Below are 17,405 nucleotides of genomic sequence, written 5' to 3'. Positions count from 1 at the left end.
TAAAATATAATCTTCCTTGACATGCGTAACACAAATCAATCCATGAAAACAAGACAACGGAAAATGTTGCTTTGAACTATCACATGGTACCAATCACATATTTTGATTTGGAATTTCTTGTTTCAAAGATATGCTTCAACAAGACATCCACGCTTGTTTCATTCTTGTTGTGTCTGACAAGGGCATGATAAGAACATTAACAGATTCTGAGCCACTGATTTTTTCTAGAAGATCCTTAACTAGATCACATGCTATGTAAGAGATTCCTGAGGTTGCAATTGCCAAGGTAAACATATTGTAACACCGTTTTGACATAAGTTTTGGATGGTGTACTGGTGTGAACTTTCCCAATAGCAAGCAGAATAATGCATACGACAGAAGTGGCTGCCACAACTGCAATCTTAACTTCAACATACATGGTAGTGCACACGAATCAAGAGGCCGTAGACAACAAGAGGGACAGAACCAAAAATTAAGAATGATAAAACAGCTACAACAGCATGAAGTAGGAAGTTCGCTCTGCGACCAAGTTGTTCTTGATACGGATCTTGCACATTCGTTTGTAGTGAATACCCTCCAGAGTGATCATTTTTCAAATCAATGAGCTGGGAAAAGGAGATAAAAGAGCTTTGACTAAGTAGAAATTTCAAACCAGCATGGATACGTGATCATGTTTGGAAATAGCATAACTATGGAAGCTTCAATAATGTGATAGACGAATGTGAAAAGAAAAAAAACATCTTTGTGTGATATCATTCCCTACTTCCTTTCTGTTACTAAAATGAAACATAATTCAAATTCAAACACTTGACCTGAGCTATAACATTAACATCATACATTCATGCACCGTGATCTTAAAAATACTACACAGTACACTGTATACATCATATGAGGGGTGATGCAGAGTCAATTAGATTATTATATATGCGCGTGTTCATGATTATTAGATAAATTTTTATGGACTATTCTCTTTGTTTAAAAAAATATTGATGTTTTTATCCACAAGATGTTTAGATACTTGTCTTGTGAATAGAATAGCAATAGTGAAAAGAGTGGAGTTTTTCCTTACCTGGTATTCTAAAAAACATGAAAGTGATTAAAAAAATTAGTTAATCATATTTAATTGTTTTAATTTTAATAAAAAGTTTTTTTCAACTTAATTGAAACTAAATATCAAGAAAAAAATCATTAAAATTAACACTTTAATTAAATGAAAAATATTTTAGAAATAATAACATTAAAGATTAGTTAAAATTTTTCTATACTTAAAAAAATCTATTTTTTTTCTGGGAGTATATGACTAGCACTTGGCTTAATTACTTTTTTGGTGTCACTGTTTATTTATTTTGTTCAATTCCTTATTTTTAAAATTGAGTTAATTTGTTATTGGGTCCAAATTGACTTGACGCGGTTAATTTTTATGATTATGGATGGTTTTAAGCGTCACCAAAAAAACCACCGCCAATTGTAATATTTTATCAATTAAAATTTGAACAGTGAAGGTTTTTAATTGTCTGAATTTAATTTCTAATTAAAATTTGACATATTTTATTTTTACAAGGAAAAAAATATACTAAAGATTTTATAGAAATAAAATTCAAATATTTTTAGTTTTATGAAGAAAAAAAAAATATTTTAACCCTTGATATATAAAGTCTTTAAACACAATTTAAAAAAAATAATAAAATTATACGCACATACTGCATGCCTAACAAATCCGAAGTACTATCTATCTTCGTCTTTGTCTTTATTTATTTGGTTCAAGTGTGACCGTGTAGCAAGCGGGACTGAAATATCCCGTCCGGGTACAGGACAAATGCCGTTTGGGTTGAAACTTGAAAGCATTAATTAAAATATATATTTTTTCTATGTAAAATTTAAATAAAAAATTGATTTAGTCTCTCTAAAAATATTTATCTATTTTCTATCCTTATAAAATTATAGTAAATCACATTTTGATCTAAAGTTAAGTTGAATTGATTCTCATTTTTTATCATTTTCTTTCTTACTTATCACTTCGATCTTATTTATTAGTTTCATCTTTTTTTGGTTATTCTCCTCCTTATAATTTATGGGGATTAAAAAATAAAAATTACTGCAAAATGTAAAAAAAAAAACACACACACACACATTTTCAAATTCTCTTTCGAGAACAATACCAAAAGCACATAAACTCTTTCGAGAACAATGCCAAAAGCACATAAAGAAGTAGTCCTTTGTATTTATTTATAAAAAGTTGATTAATTTGTGTTTATTAAAAAATGATTAATTTAATTTTTAACATTAAATTTATAATATTTTTAAAAAATTATCCTTGAATAATTAATGTATGTACTATGGAGAGAGAATGGTAGACAATAGCAGTGGAGTTTTTTTTTAAAATTAAATTCTTTAATTCTCTAATTCTCATAAGAGAGAGAAAGAGATAACTCATAATATTTATGATTTGTGGATTAAAATAATTAAGGATAAATAATTAAAGATATTTGGATAAACAAATAATTAATGGAAAAAGACAATTAGAATAGAGAAAATGAGATAAAAAAAAAATCAAAACAATCTCTTATAAAAAAAGAGGGAGGGAGCATGAAATAAAATACATATCGTCAACAACTATAAAGTTGTCTAAAACTGCACCGTAATATTATGTACCAAACTTAATTTTCCTTCTTATATCCCGTATCATTTCAGTGCCACTCTCTATATAATCTCTCAACGAGTTAAAACGTGTATGTAGCAATATCGCGTAGGGATGTGAAAAAGATACATCACATAACTAAACAGAATATTATTATATACTTCTACGTACTTACCTTAAAGTCTTAAACTGTCAACTAAAATCATATCTTTGAAACATGGGAATTATACGAATTCACCGTCGTACATGAGTTCAGGTATATTTTTACCATTTCCTGAAACATCTTTGAATGTACATTAATTAGTTTCGTAATTAAATCACATCCTATTATATATGTATAATGCATTCATCAATAAATAATGATATATGTCTGCGACTCCGTGCTAACAGCTCTAGCTGGCGCGAAAAAGTCCAACAAAGGAAAGAAACAAGATGAAAGAAATATTAAAAAAGAGAATGAGAGAGAAGAAAATTCGTGAATCAATTTTCCTCACAATACTTCTAATGAAAAGGGGTTGCAATAAGAAAACAATTCTAGACACATCGCTCTGGCAAATTCGTGCGTGTCATTTTGTGTCGAACGTATATCAAATCGTCAGCAGCTTTGTGAACATCGACCATGCAAGTGAATGCAACCAATTATAAAGCCAAGCTATTGCAATTTTTTTAAAGTTTATAGTAATCTCCTGAAGGCATATTCTAAATCCATATCCGTATCTTGCATAATTGAATGTTGAGAATCGTGCATACATATAAGCTATAGTATTAAATAGATTCAGTCTGCGTATCCTACCCTCATTCAAAAACACTACTACTCATGCACTACTGTTGCCAATAATGGCTCCTCAAAACGTTTTACAAATGGTAGACACTAATATTGCTGATGAAAAAGATGAGCCTAAGAAGAAAGTGGTTAAAACTTTGTCATTCTTCAAACTCATGAGCTATGCTGACGTGATAGACTGGATTCTGATGGGTTTGGGAGGTCTAGGTTCGGTTGTGCATGGCATGGCATTTCCTGTTGGGTATCTCTTGTTGGGAAAAGCTCTTAATGCTTTTGGAAACAATATCAACGACATAGATGCCATGGTTAATGCTCTTAAAAAGGTTGGTATTACTTGCATATACAAAAGAAAAGAGAGTATAAGTTACCTGGCAAGAAAATATTCTCGTGTGTAATCTCAACTACGGTGTTCATCATTATTTCTCACATTTTATTGTTTTAGAATCCCTCAAAATTTTCTGTGCATGCATGTGATCACTCACTAGCTAGTTATGTCTCTTATCGGGGGATTTTATACTTTCTCAACTTAATTTCAATAAAAAATATATTCTTATTATTTTTTTAAAATTCTTAAAAATAAAAGTTAAAGCAATATATGTAATTTATAAATCAACAGTTAGTTTAAGTATAATTAGACTTAAGTCTCTTAAACAAGATCTCAAATTTAACTTTATGAATGAAAAAATATAATTAAAAGAAAATATTTCACAAAAAATAATCGTTTCTAACAAAATTAATTATGAGTATTTTGTATCAATTAATAACTTAGCTTAAAAAAATTAAAAATGTAAAAGTTTAATCATAAACTTACAGATATATTTGTTTACTTATACGATAATTATCTTAAAATTTATATCAATGAAATTTTTTTATTGATTGATAATATAAAATTTTTATAATCCAATTCATAAAAATTAAATTTGTAAAAGTATATCAACTTAAAAAAAATAAAAAATTAAATAAACCAACCACGTCCTAAGATATTTATATAATTGAAAAAGGACATGGAAATTCACGTTACCATGCACCACGTAGAGAGAGACATTTAATTTAAGTTGCCCAAATTCTTTTTTAATTGGCCTAGAAATTATTATTATTGTTGTTGTTTTTTATGGTCTGACAGCCGTGGAAATTATTTGTTGTTTTATACGGTCAGCAACAGTAGAAATTATTTGCCTAAAATACACTAATAGCGGTTGTTCTTGTTGGGTTCAGGTTGTTCCATATGTGTGGTATATGGCCATCGCAACATTTCCTGCTGGGGTACTTGGTAAATTTTATCTTTCGTGCAATCAAGTAGCGTCTTTGGTAATCAAATGCTTATATACAGACAATTATGTTAAAGAGTAAAGTACATAATAATTCTTATTTTAGTGAAAATTAAAAACTTTAGGTGTGTTTGACTGTGTTTTTAGTTTTAGAAAAAGATGAGATTTGTATTATGTACTATAACAGTAATGAAAAACGAACCAAACATCTCATGTAATCTATCTAAACTCTCCCGCTATTAGACCGTGAGGAGCTTGGAGAAGAAAATGGGATAGTACAAGAAAGAATACAAGTAACACAAAACTAAAAGAAGAAATCAAAACAACTTAAAAAATGTTCAATTTAAAAATAAAATAAAAATATATTACTTTTGAAAACAATAATTTCCAAAAAAAAAATGCTTTTACCAAACGAGTATTTTTTTTCTTGTTTTTTAAAACAAAAAGAGTTTTCAAAATTAAAAAATAGATAACCCATATAAAAAAATGCTGACGTAGTATTTCATAAAAAAATTATTTTATCACCAACAAATTAAAAGTTTGTATTTTTATTCTATAAAATACATCCTGAATTTAGGACATATCTTAACAGTCAAATGACATTGAAAGTTATGAATCCTTTTAAATGGCCTCTAGTTCAACCCTTTGCCCTGCAGTAACATGTAAGCTCACGAAATATGTTAATTGTGAACCCATAAATTTAGATTCATAACATCTAGACACAACTTTCAATGACATTTTATGGGGTTAACGTTTCAGATCCCTAACCTTATCATAAAATTTTAATTTAATTTGAAGAAATACTTAAAAAAGAAATACAAACAAGTAACAACACGCTCAAATATAGTACTAGTATTTTTTTTTCAATATCTTGAATATTAGTTGAAATTCAAGAGATGTACTAAATTAAAAGTATGACTTATTAAATTGAAGGCAAAATCTACCTCTTCTAGTAGACTCCAAATAAATTCAACCACTAGAAGGGAATATGAGGAAAGGAATGCATCACATGCATAGTGCATTTCTAAACCTCATAAACATGCACTAATGAATCATAATATTATGGCCTTTCCGGTCTTAGGTCCATGGAATCATAATATCATGACTGCTAATTTATTCATTCATATACATTTTAAAATAGATTGCTACATTTGTAATCAAACCAGCTGCATTAATCTCCCTGATCACGTTTAAACTTGCGCAGAGATTAGTTGTTGGATGTATGCAAGTGAAAGACAGTTATTTCAGCTAAGATTAGCATATCTAAGAGCAGTCCTCAACCAAGAGATAGGTGCTTTTGATACAGAATTAACAAGTGCAAAAGTCATCAGTGGAATAAGCAAGCACATGAGTGTCATACAAGATGCCATTGGTGAGAAGGTTAGCAAATCAATAACAATGGTTACAGGTTTCACCTTTCTCCCTCTTTCTTCCTTCGCAACATTTTACGACTAAACCTCAAGTGAATTTCTTACTCTCAGTTGGGTCACTTCACCTCTAGCTGTGCAACTTTCTTTGCTGGAATTGTGATTGCTGCCATATGCTGTTGGGAAGTAACGCTTCTTTGTTTAGTGGTTGTTCCGCTTATTCTTATAATAGGGGCAACTTACACCAAGAAAATGAACAGCATATCAACCACCAAAATGCTTTTCCATTCTGAAGCTACATCTATGATAGAGCAGGTATATGCATGCATAATTAGATTTACATCAATACAAAGTCTAGTTTTCAGTTACAATAGTTCTTCTAGTGTCACATAAATGTGCATCATGAGACCTAACTTAATAAACGTGAATCTTATTTTGTTTTAACAACTCTGGTGTTGTTATTGCAGACAATATCACAAATAAAAACAGTTTATGCTTTTGTTGGAGAGAGCTCTGCAATCAAATCCTTTACAGAGAACATGGAAAAACAATATGTTATAAGCAAAGGGGAGGCACTTGTGAAGGGAGTTGGGACAGGGATGTTTCAAACAGTGAGTTTCTGTTCTTGGGCTCTCATTGTATGGGTTGGAGCTGTTGTGGTCAGAGCCGGAAGAGCAACCGGAGGAGACATAATAACTGCAGTGATGAGTATTCTCTTTGGTGCCATGTAAGGAAGAAACCACGACCTTCAGGATCGTTTAGAATGGAAAAAAGGCTAATAATTAATGATTAAGTAACAAAACTCTCCTTGTGAATTGCAGATCTCTCACTTATGCAGCACCAGACATGCAAATATTTAATCAGGCAAAAGCTGCAGGATACGAAGTTTTTCAAGTGATCCAAAGAAAGCCTCTAATAAGTAATGAATCAGAAGGGATGATGCCTAGCAAAATCAAAGGTGACATTGAATTACGAGAAGTTCACTTTTCCTACCCATCACGGCCAGAGAAAGCAATCCTTCAAGGACTGTCCTTGTCAATTCCAGCAGGAAAGACAATAGCACTAGTTGGTAGCAGTGGCTGTGGAAAGAGCACTGTTATTTCCCTGGTTAGCAGATTTTATGATCCCTCGAGAGGTTAGTTTAAATAGTCTTTCACTGTCTCTTTTATTTCTCTATTTTATCACATGATTAATGTTCACGTGCTTATCAGTTAACAGGCACATCTTTTTATTTTTGTTAGAAAGGAAAAACAATTTCATTTATTCACCGATGAGATCATAGATAACTCTGTTTGAATCTCCATTAGAAGAAGGAAAAATGAATGATTTGGCTTCTCCAAAGAGCTGATTCTAAATTATGCATAAACTAACTTTATCTTATGAGAAAAAATTATTTTATTTTTTCATCTTATTTCCTTCTTCTATAAGTGTTTATGAAGAAACTTATCAAAAAGGGTCAGAGTCCTTTATATTCATTGTGCCTTCATAGCACACTGAATTTTCATTAACAGTCCAGCTAACCACCATGGGCAATCCATCGACTCACTTCTCCAATTGGTGCCCTTCAGGGAGGATTCACCGCCACTACTTTGTCCAATCACTAGAAACCCATCTTTGACAACCTCTAAATTATTCTATCTCGAAATTCAACCCTTCTAAAGTGATAGATTTGATTTAAAGAGTAAAGTGAGGTGTTATTAATTGAAAAATTAACAGTTGATATTAAAACAATACATATGCATGTATTTAATCACAAAATCAACCACTCATTTTTTAATCAATGACTATAACTCCTCTCACTCCCAAAGACTTGGCAATCAGTCTTACATCTGACATATCACCTTGATGGGAATAATTGCATACAGTAACCTAAGTTATCTGTACTACCCTTAAGGGACATATAAGCTGAACCATATTGAAGGGAATCTCCCAAGAGCCCACAATTTGAATCGTGGGATGACATGGACTCCTTGTCATAACATAGTATTGGAGTTTCTTCCACCAAGTGGTCTAAAGCTTGGCTATGTGAGACAACTCGAGTTGTTTTTGTTTGGGCCAAATAAAGGAAAATCTAGGTAGAGCAGGTCAATGTGAGTTAGGGAGGACCAGTAGTGGCTAAGACCTATTGCCACAGGCAAGCTGAAGAGCAGGGTGTGAATGTTACACAAGACAAAGAAGGTGCCCGAGTTTAACATCTCAAGTAATTGCTAATATAATCATATTAAATGAGATGTAAATGCAAAATTAGATGATAAATAGATAGACTTTACATTGACAATTAATAGTATTGTAGGAATTGAATGTGTGATCATGTATGCAAATCAATGTTGCCTAGCCTGACAATGCTTAACATATTCCAGGAGAAATTTTTATTGATCATCACAATATAAAGGATCTCAATCTGAAGTTCCTGCGAAGAAATATAGGGGCTGTTTCCCAAGAACCATCACTCTTTGCTGGCACCATCAAGGATAATTTGAAAGTGGGAAAAATGGACGCAGATGATCAACAAATTCAGAAGGCAGCAGTAATGTCAAATGCACACTCTTTCATATCACAGCTGCCTAATCAGTACCTAACAGAGGTAAACTACTTAATCTAGTGTATCACTTTATTAGCTTAACTATATCTTGTTTGATTTTCCTTTTATTGAATTTACATGATTTGCATACATTAATCATATCCTAACCCTTTTCCTATTTAACGTCATATAACTAGAAATACAGAAGAAAGGAGGACAGTAAGGAAGTAATAGAGATATAAAGCCAAAACAAAATGAGACCAGGAAAAAAAAAAGTAAAATCTCAAGGTTACCTCTATGATTTGGATCAGAAATCCTTTCAATTTTGAGGCTTGGCAAATGAAACTCTCAATCTTTAATTTTAGCAGTTGTCATAATATTGAGGATGCTTCTACACAATATTTTAACTTGGGGAAAGTTATACTAGTCTCCCTTAAGGTTTGACTTAATTAGCCACTTTTCCAAAAGCTACACTTCACCTCCCTTTACGGGAGGTCAGTATAATTTCAATCACCTCCCTTAAATGGGAGGTAAGTGTAATAATAATTGAATCTCAAGGGAGTAGTGTGACTTTTAAAACAAGAGGGGTGACAATTGTAATTGAGTTAAAGCCTGAGGGGAAGTCAATATAATTTAAATTTAAACAAAAAATTAATAACAAAATTGGCTTCAATAGTAATCAACTTTTCAGGGTACAATCAATTCTACTCCATAGAATTAATTTAGAGAAGGGAAAAGTTTAGGTTTCAAGTTGAATAGAATTGATTACGAGCTCAAGACCCACTAAATTTTTAAAAACATTTACATTATTTCAAAAGTGATTCTACTTTGCTGTCCAAACAAATCCTTGCTGCAATTTACTTTTAAATTTTCATTCCTAAATACAAATAAAACATTTTAACGTCAATTCTTCATAAACCAACTCTTTTAAAATTAATTTTATGAACAAAACTTCAAAAGAGAACAGCCATAAAATATCCTTTCTGTATTCTATTCATAATCTTATCAACAAAAGTTTGTATGAGTTGATTGTCTAACCTGCTAGCCCACCATAAAATGAGTTGCATTAGTCTTTCCAAGCTAACAAATAAAAGCAAGTTAATCTGATCAGCCCCATTTTCAGCTGACCTATGGCAGATGGGGACAAGTTGACAGATTTTAAAACATGTCTTCTAGCTACATATATCCTTTCCACTCATAATATTTATGCACTCATATGTGATGATTCCAGGTAGGAGAAAGGGGTGTCCAATTATCAGGAGGCCAGAAACAGAGAATTGCAATAGCAAGAGCCATTCTGAAAAATCCTCCCATCCTTTTGCTTGATGAGGCCACTAGTGCCCTCGATTCAGAGTCTGAAAAGCTGGTTCAAGAAGCACTTGAGACAGCTATGCAGGGAAGGACTGTCATCTTGATTGCACACAGGCTCTCAACAGTTGTAAATGCAAATATGATTGCTGTAGTAGAGAATGGACAAGTTGCCGAGACAGGAACACACCAGAGTTTGTTGGACACAAGCAGATTCTATAGTACATTATGCAGCATGCAGAACCTTGAACCAGTTCCTGAATCTAGGTAATTGACCATTTAATGTACATTTTTTATGTATATTATCGACCAAACAGTATGGAGGAAGAACTCTAACCAGCTTTAAATGTTAAATGGATAGAGCTATAGTTTCCAAGAATAGAAGTGTATGTGAAGAAGATTTTCTTGATGAAACTAGACCACTAGTAGAGGTGCAGGGAGAGGTCCAAATAAATATCACTGAGCCTTCTGTGCTAAAGGAACAGAACAAAATGAGCAGCGGAGAAAGACATATATTTTTCAGAATTTGGTTTGGTTTAAAAAAGAGGGAGCTGGTGAAGATTGCTATTGGCTCATTTGCAGCAGCTTTCTCTGGAATCTCAAAGCCATTTTTTGGGTTCTTCATCATCACTATTGGAGTAGCATACTTCGATGAAGATGCAAAACAAAAAGTTGGATTTTATTCAGCCATCTTCGCTGCAGTAGGGTTGCTTTCATTATTCAGTCACACCTTCCAGCATTACTTCATTGGAGTTGTTGGAGAAAAGGCCATGGCAAATCTAAGGCGTGCTCTGTATTCAGGTATCAAATGCCCCCTATTAGAATTTCCATACATTCATCTTTCTCTTTCCTGGAAAAAGAAAAACTGAGGCATGAGCTAAAATGCCTAAAATGATGCATCACATACATAAAATTCCAGCATGATTAACAAACAGCAGTCAATAATCTGTTCAACTTTTACAGGTGTGCTACGTAATGAAGTAGGCTGGTTTGACAAATCAGAGAATACTGTTGGTTCATTGACTTCACGCATTACCAGTGACACTGCCATGGTCAAAGTTATCATTGCTGATCGGATGTCTGTAATTCTGCAATGTGTTTCCTCCATACTCATAGCAACAGTTGTCAGCATGGCTGTCAACTGGAGAATGAGTTTGGTAGCTTGGGCTGTGATGCCCTGCCACTTCATAGGTGGTCTCATTCAAGCCAAGTCTGCCAAAGGATTTTCAGGTGACTACTCTGCTGCACATTCTGAGCTTGTTGCTCTTGCATCTGAGTCCACAACCAACATAAGGACAGTTGCATCATTCTGTCATGAAGAACAAGTACTGGGGAAAGCCAAAACATCCCTGGAAATTCCAAAGAAAAAGTATAGGAAAGAAAGTATCAAATATGGGATCATTCAAGGCTTCTCCCTTTGCTTGTGGAACATTGCACATGCTGTTGCTTTGTGGTACACAACAATTCTGATTGACAGAGGTCAAGCCACCTTTAAAAATGGAATAAGATCATACCAAATTTTTTCTCTAACAGTTCCTTCCATCACAGAATTATACACATTGATCCCAACTGTCATCTCTGCTATCAGTATACTAACTCCAGCATTCAAAACCCTTGACCGTAAAACTGAAATTGAACCAGACACACCAGATGATTCCCAACCTGAGAGGATCCATGGAAAAGTAGAATTTGAAAATGTAAAATTCAACTACCCTTCAAGACCCACAGTCACTGTTCTTGACAATTTTAGTTTACAAATTGAAGCTGGATTGAAGGTGGCTTTTGTAGGACCAAGTGGAGCTGGAAAATCCTCTGTTTTGGCCCTTTTACTAAGATTTTATGATCCACAGGCAGGAAAGGTATTAATTGATGGGAAAAACATACAGAAATATAATATAAGATGGTTAAGGACACAAATAGGACTGGTACAACAAGAGCCACTGCTTTTTAATTGCTCGGTTAGAGACAATATTTGCTATGGCAATAGTGGGGCTTCTGAAAGTGAAATAGTGGAGGTTGCTAAAGAAGCAAACATACATGAATTTGTAAGTAATCTACCAAATGGATATAACACTGTTGTTGGAGAGAAAGGCTGCCAGTTTTCCGGAGGACAAAAGCAAAGAATAGCTATTGCCAGAACATTACTAAAAAAGCCTGCAATATTACTCCTAGACGAAGCAACAAGTGCTCTTGATGCTGAGTCTGAAAGAATTATAGTGAATGCTTTAAAAGCAATACATCTGAAGGAAGACAGTGGCTTGTGTTCAAGAACCACCCAGATCACAGTAGCTCATAGGCTTTCCACAGTAATAAACTCAGATACTATAGTTGTCATGGATAAAGGTAAAGTTGTAGAGATGGGTTCCCACTCAACCCTAATAGCAGCAGAAGCAGGACTTTATTCAAGGATATTCAGGTTACAGAGCTTTGAAGAAACTTCATAGGTTTATACTCGACAGTTTTGTACAGATCTGGAATCTGTAACTGTAAAAAGTGTCTGTTGTATCAAGTCATAAAACTAGGTTTTTCTTGAATTTCTTCTCCAGTGTAATAAAATTATAGTCAGAATAAATGCCAAGAAAAATAGTTCAATGACAAGAACTAGAAGATAGTGCTTGGATGTAGCAAAGTGCTTTATATGCTTGTTTAAAATTCAAGGAAGACACTATCAATTGTCTTGAGTTTTTCCATCTCCTCCTCACTAGCGATTCCAGGATCAACATAACACAACTGAAACAGAAACAATACCATCAATCCTAATCATTATTGGTGCAATGCAATTGTAAATTTTAACATCTGTTAAAAGAAGTAAGACCTGGTATTGTGGCTTCTTCAGTGTATGCATTCCTCTTTTTATGAGTTTCTCCCATCCAACTCTCAGCCTTAGTGATCTTTCAAGAGCATCCGTACTCTACAATGATAAATTACAACATTTAAAACTTGAAATCATTCATGATCATTACACAATGTGCATCTTCCAGAACATCATTTTAATGTGTCTGTGTGTATCAGTTAAACAGAGAGGAAGATAAATACTTCCAACTATTTAAAAATAAGTGACTTATACAGCTCATAAATGTATCAGTGCATAAATACAACAAGACAAAGCATAAATAGAAGTGAGGATTATCATATGCATGTCCTAATTCTGAGTTACTTTGCTTTCTATTTTGGTCCTAGTGTCAACAAAATTAATGTACTATTTTCTTTCAACAAGTTGGAAAATACTTGATAAGAAAACAGAAAAAGGTCAATGGAAGCCAAAACTCTAGACCAGTTCAGTTGTATTCAACATAATAATAAGAGAAGAAGCAAATATTGATTTTCACTTTAGTTTGTAAGAGAAAAAAATGAAGGTGTTAGGGAGCAAGGTTCTTACCTAATTTCTGGATTCTAACTGATTTTATACAATAATAAGAACAAAAAACTCTATTCAAGTAAAGTCTTTGCACTTCACAACTTTCTCTGCCTTGGATCTTTTCTGTTCTTCTTGACATTATATGTATATTCACTTATTTTCGATGAAAAAAAGAATGATAAGAGCCCTGGCTTCCCTGTTTACATAGCATGGATTTTAAATCATCACACTATTCTTTTGGATCATGGAAAAACAATATCTCTTGATAAGACCTCTCTGGCGAATGCCAATTTCACGACATCCTATACTTTGTTTTCCTTTAGTTTCTTGACAGTGATAGAGCTACAAAGATTTGTATAGTATGCAATTACCCCAAATCATCTATATGAAAGTTATGAAAATAGATATGATTAACAAAATATGAAGCCTGGAATGCAAATAAATTACATGAGCAGGGTCCAAAACTAAGAGATTATATTGAAGATGTCCTTTTTGTTGACGGTTGACTTGAATTCCAACTATTGTTCTTGAGTGACCATCATGTTGAAAGTATAGAGGCCTGTCCAAGAAAGCATTAAAAAATTAGAAAACAATTTAAGAAACAAAATTATTTGTGAGGTTAAAAATTTGTATCTAAAATATGCCCTCACTCACGTTTTCTCACTGATCACAACATGCTGCTGGCCAAATTGGATTGAGCTTTTATCAGAAAAGTAATTCCACACAAAATCCATGAGAACTTGATAACCCTTACTCTTTTCAGCTTTTCTTTTTACCATATTATGAATACTTGCTTTATCCATCATGTCATCAACACTTGAACCAGTAAGGGATTGGGAATCCTTAGGACCAAAATCCACTACTCTTGCCTGAAGAGCAAAGGAACGCAAAAGAGCAGCGCACTCAGTAGTTCCTATCCATTCTTTTGAACCCCAAATAACATGATTGAATTGAGCTGATCCAGGCGCATCAAAACCCTTTTCCCAAGCAATCTCAAGCCATCTCTGGAGTGAAAGGATATCAGGAACAAATCCCGAACCACAAAACAAAGCTTTCCTTGCTTCTGGTCTTTGCACTAGTAAGTGAGAACAAAGCATCTGAATGTTACGCCAGCCACAACCCCATCCAGCATCCACAGATTCAAGGCACTGGAAATGATCAACATAACCTGACAAAATACTATAAGAATTTCCAACTTCAGACTCTAAACAGCATCTCAACAATGCCATCAAACCCCCTTCAACTTTGTAAAAATTGCTCCTTGTCTGAGAACCAATCAAGCAAGAGATTTTTTCATTCACTTTGCATTCCCCATTATCACTATTAGTCTCACCACCACACGAATAGTTTGCTCCAGACCGTGAGCCATTGGCTGCTTGCTCTCTCTGCAAAATATGACAAGACAATCTATAACACAATTGAACAGCTTATGCATCTCTTATTAGGACAAGCAAAAAAAATCCTCTATTTTAGATCATACATTATTTACATGTCAAAACTTGTAAATGGCAAAGTTGGGGAATTTTTTTTTATCAAAAAAAGTTTAGGTGAGTTGGGTCCCGGAAGCTCACCAAGGTCAGGACAGGCCTCAAGGATCAATGAGCGCTTACAAATTACCCACCAACAAGGTCCTCACATTGGCAGTAGAAATCGAACCCATGCGTTCTTGCAGGATATGAATCCGTTCCTTACCATATGGACCAATTTTTAATGGTAAAGTTGGGGAAAAAAACATCAGAGAAGACTCACACATGAGTTAGTGTTTAGCACAGGAAGTTATTATAAACATGCACTCACTCACTCTTCCATCCCATTTTTACCTCATTTTCGTCCTATATCTATCTATCGCTTTCTCTCTCTACCTTCTCTTTTTTCTTCTTATCTCTCTTTTCCTCTCACTTTCACCCCGGATCCACCCATTGCAGTGAACGTTTAGTATTTTCTTTAGCAGTAGATAGTATTAGAGTTCAACAAATCAATTTTTATGGGCATGCAAGAAATATTTACATTCAAAATCACCCACAAATAAAACATCTTAAAATGAGTGGGAAAAAATGGTACCGGAAGAGATTGAGATTGAGATTGAGATACTGGGGGCAGGTCAAAATCATTTCCGAGATCCCAAAAGTGCGTCTTGAAGTGCCTGCGTTTACAGAATCATAATATTCAAATGGGGGAAGAAATAGAAATGAACACATGCATGTACCAGGACAGAGACATACATACCCAGTGCGTTGAGATAAGGGTACATGTGAATCGCAGAAGGGGCAACTAACGAATGAATCAGAATTCATCTTCTTCTCTTTGCTATTACCACGATAATGGTGAAGAATTCAAATGCTCTTTACTTTCCTTCCACAACAAGTTATTAAATCACAGTTTCAATAACACCTGTATTTGTACTTTGTACCCGATCCGTTTCTTCAATCATTCTTTGCCTTTTCTATTTTTAGTTTAATTTTATTTACCCTTTTAAGATTGGCAAAATTACACATTTACCGTACTCCTTTATTTATTATTTTTTTGTTAAGATTAAGTTTAATCTCTCATACTTTTGAAAAATTCAATTGAATTGAATCCTTTATGATTTGGATCAATTTAATTTTACTCGATCACTGTCGGTCACTCAGTCACGTGCGTTTGCCTCTTTTACAAACACCACATAAATAAATCTAATTACAACGAAACTAACGGGCTGCGTTTTGTTATGTTATGACATTTTGCTTCTTTCTTGCTACCAATTTTGAACCAATTCACGTGACATAAATACTGGATTGGATTAGTCAAATGCTTATTCTGTTATTTGAACTACAGAACTAAGATTTGAACCAATTTTGTTGTTATATTGTTATTTTGATTGAAATGGTTGCTATTTTTTTTATATAAAATGCAGAACCTTTTTGTTCTAGCTCAATTGGATGGTTTTTGATTTAGAATTGTGATTTCTAGGTTTTGCATATTTTTTTGGTTAAAGGAGAAAATATGAAATGAATTTTTTTAATCTTTCTAATGATATTCCTAAATTGTATTGATATTTAATAATAACTGTGAGAGAATAATATGTTCTCAAGTGGTGGCTTTGTACAGTTATAAGTTTCATGAATAATATAGATGTACACAAAAATGGCATGCTAATAATAAATAATAAATATAGTCTCCAATTCTTTTTATTATTGCTCCTTGCGTTAATTTGAGGGGAAGGCAGGGGTAACTCTTTTAGCTCAAGTTGATACTTGATATACTTCACCTTTGCTTAGATAACCCATATTGAGCAAAATTCTCCAGTAAGATATTAGAGTGCTATGTGACGTGCTAGATCCAAAAGCAGTGCTTAAAAATTTATACAAGTTACAAGCAAGCAAACTCTGAATGCTACAACACGAGCAAATCAACAATTGTTGCTGTAATTGGAAATGTTACATGCAACGAAGGACAGAACTGTCATCAAAGAGTTAAAGAATCAAATAAGCCACTGAAAGAGATAAATTCAGCCAATGCTACAATGATCTGCACATATGGATGCAAACAATATATAGTTTTCCATTTTCTTCCTTTTCTTATTTCAGTTATGCTTGCATGAACAATTCCCCCCATATAAGAATAAAACCGCAATTTAAAGTTTAACCCTGACCAACCCTTAGACGCGCATCACACTGGTTTACATTCCACCTTTACCTTGTGATCCAAGTTTTCAATCTTACATAATATACTAATCCAATCTTTGAAGCACAAAGACAACTATTTTAGCTTGTGACCATCAGTCCTCCCAATTATAAACTTTTTAGGCTTGGTGGTTACCACAGGTTAGCAACATGTTCTTAGAATGGTACACTCCATCTTATCCATCAACTATTGTTGTCTACTTATTGTTTATTAGTAGAAATTGAATTTACACACACTACTCAGTGAAATAAGCTTGATCCCATCAATTATTGTAGTCTACTTGAAATGCTATTGACTTTCGAGGTTTACTTCAAATGTCTTTTTAATATGTTTGTTTTAATGATAAAATAAAAATTCAACTCTCGGGATCTAATTCACTTAAATTAAATTAGGACACAAAAAAAATGCTAATACAACATATTATCAGCTTATGTTAATATTACTTTCAGTTTGTTTGGTTGATATGTTTATAGAGAGAAAAGCTTTTGGGAATCTTGG

At 33.3% G+C, this 17,405-nt stretch overlaps 2 protein-coding genes and 1 long non-coding RNA gene across 3 annotated transcripts; 1 reads left to right on the top strand and 2 right to left on the bottom strand.

Annotated features, from left to right (window-relative positions):
• Nucleotides 1-3,411: 3,411 nt before the first annotated feature.
• LOC114415653 (ABC transporter B family member 19-like) lies at nt 3,412-12,567 on the top strand. The gene is made up of 10 exons (XM_028380448.1): nt 3,412-3,745; nt 4,638-4,692; nt 5,895-6,070; nt 6,172-6,372; nt 6,525-6,784; nt 6,879-7,192; nt 8,418-8,641; nt 9,810-10,153; nt 10,248-10,687; nt 10,850-12,567. The coding sequence occupies exons 1-10, from the start codon at nt 3,476-3,478 to the stop codon at nt 12,328-12,330; spliced, it is 3,765 nt and encodes a 1,254-aa protein (XP_028236249.1). The 5' UTR covers nt 3,412-3,475; the 3' UTR covers nt 12,331-12,567.
• LOC114415655 lies at nt 5,597-11,054 on the bottom strand. Its single transcript, XR_003667389.1, has 3 exons — nt 10,923-11,054; nt 9,617-10,736; nt 5,597-6,358 (listed from the first exon to the last, which is right to left on the bottom strand). It is a non-coding gene; the product is annotated as an uncharacterized LOC114415655 (long non-coding RNA).
• On the bottom strand, nt 12,266-15,645 carry LOC114415654 (zinc finger-containing ubiquitin peptidase 1-like). Its single transcript, XM_028380450.1, has 6 exons — nt 15,471-15,645; nt 15,306-15,387; nt 13,899-14,629; nt 13,692-13,803; nt 12,702-12,797; nt 12,266-12,616 (listed from the first exon to the last, which is right to left on the bottom strand). The coding sequence occupies exons 1-6, from the start codon at nt 15,536-15,538 to the stop codon at nt 12,533-12,535; spliced, it is 1,173 nt and encodes a 390-aa protein (XP_028236251.1). The 5' UTR covers nt 15,539-15,645; the 3' UTR covers nt 12,266-12,532.
• Between the last annotated feature and the right edge of the window lie 1,760 nt (nt 15,646-17,405).

Source organism: Glycine soja, chromosome 6 (assembly GCF_004193775.1).
Source record: "Glycine soja cultivar W05 chromosome 6, ASM419377v2, whole genome shotgun sequence".
NCBI lineage: Eukaryota > Viridiplantae > Streptophyta > Magnoliopsida > Fabales > Fabaceae > Glycine > Glycine soja.
This window is presented reverse-complemented; position numbering and strand designations above follow the sequence as displayed.

Coding starts and splice junctions, on each gene's coding strand:
- LOC114415653 (XM_028380448.1), top strand. CDS start 3,476: ATGGCTCCTCAAAACGTTTTACAAATGGTAGACACTAATATTGCTGAT. Junction 7,193..8,417: donor ATTTTATGATCCCTCGAGAG/GTTAGTTTAAAT, acceptor AACATATTCCAG/GAGAAATTTTTATTGATCAT. Junction 10,154..10,247: donor GAACCAGTTCCTGAATCTAG/GTAATTGACCAT, acceptor TTAAATGGATAG/AGCTATAGTTTCCAAGAATA.
- LOC114415654 (XM_028380450.1), bottom strand. CDS start 15,538: ATGAATTCTGATTCATTCGTTAGTTGCCCCTTCTGCGATTCACATGTA. Junction 12,798..13,691: donor TAGTTTTGGACCCTGCTCAT/GTAATTTATTTG, acceptor TTATCATTGTAG/AGTACGGATGCTCTTGAAAG. Junction 12,617..12,701: donor TGAAGAAGCCACAATACCAG/GTCTTACTTCTT, acceptor TTTCTGTTTCAG/TTGTGTTATGTTGATCCTGG.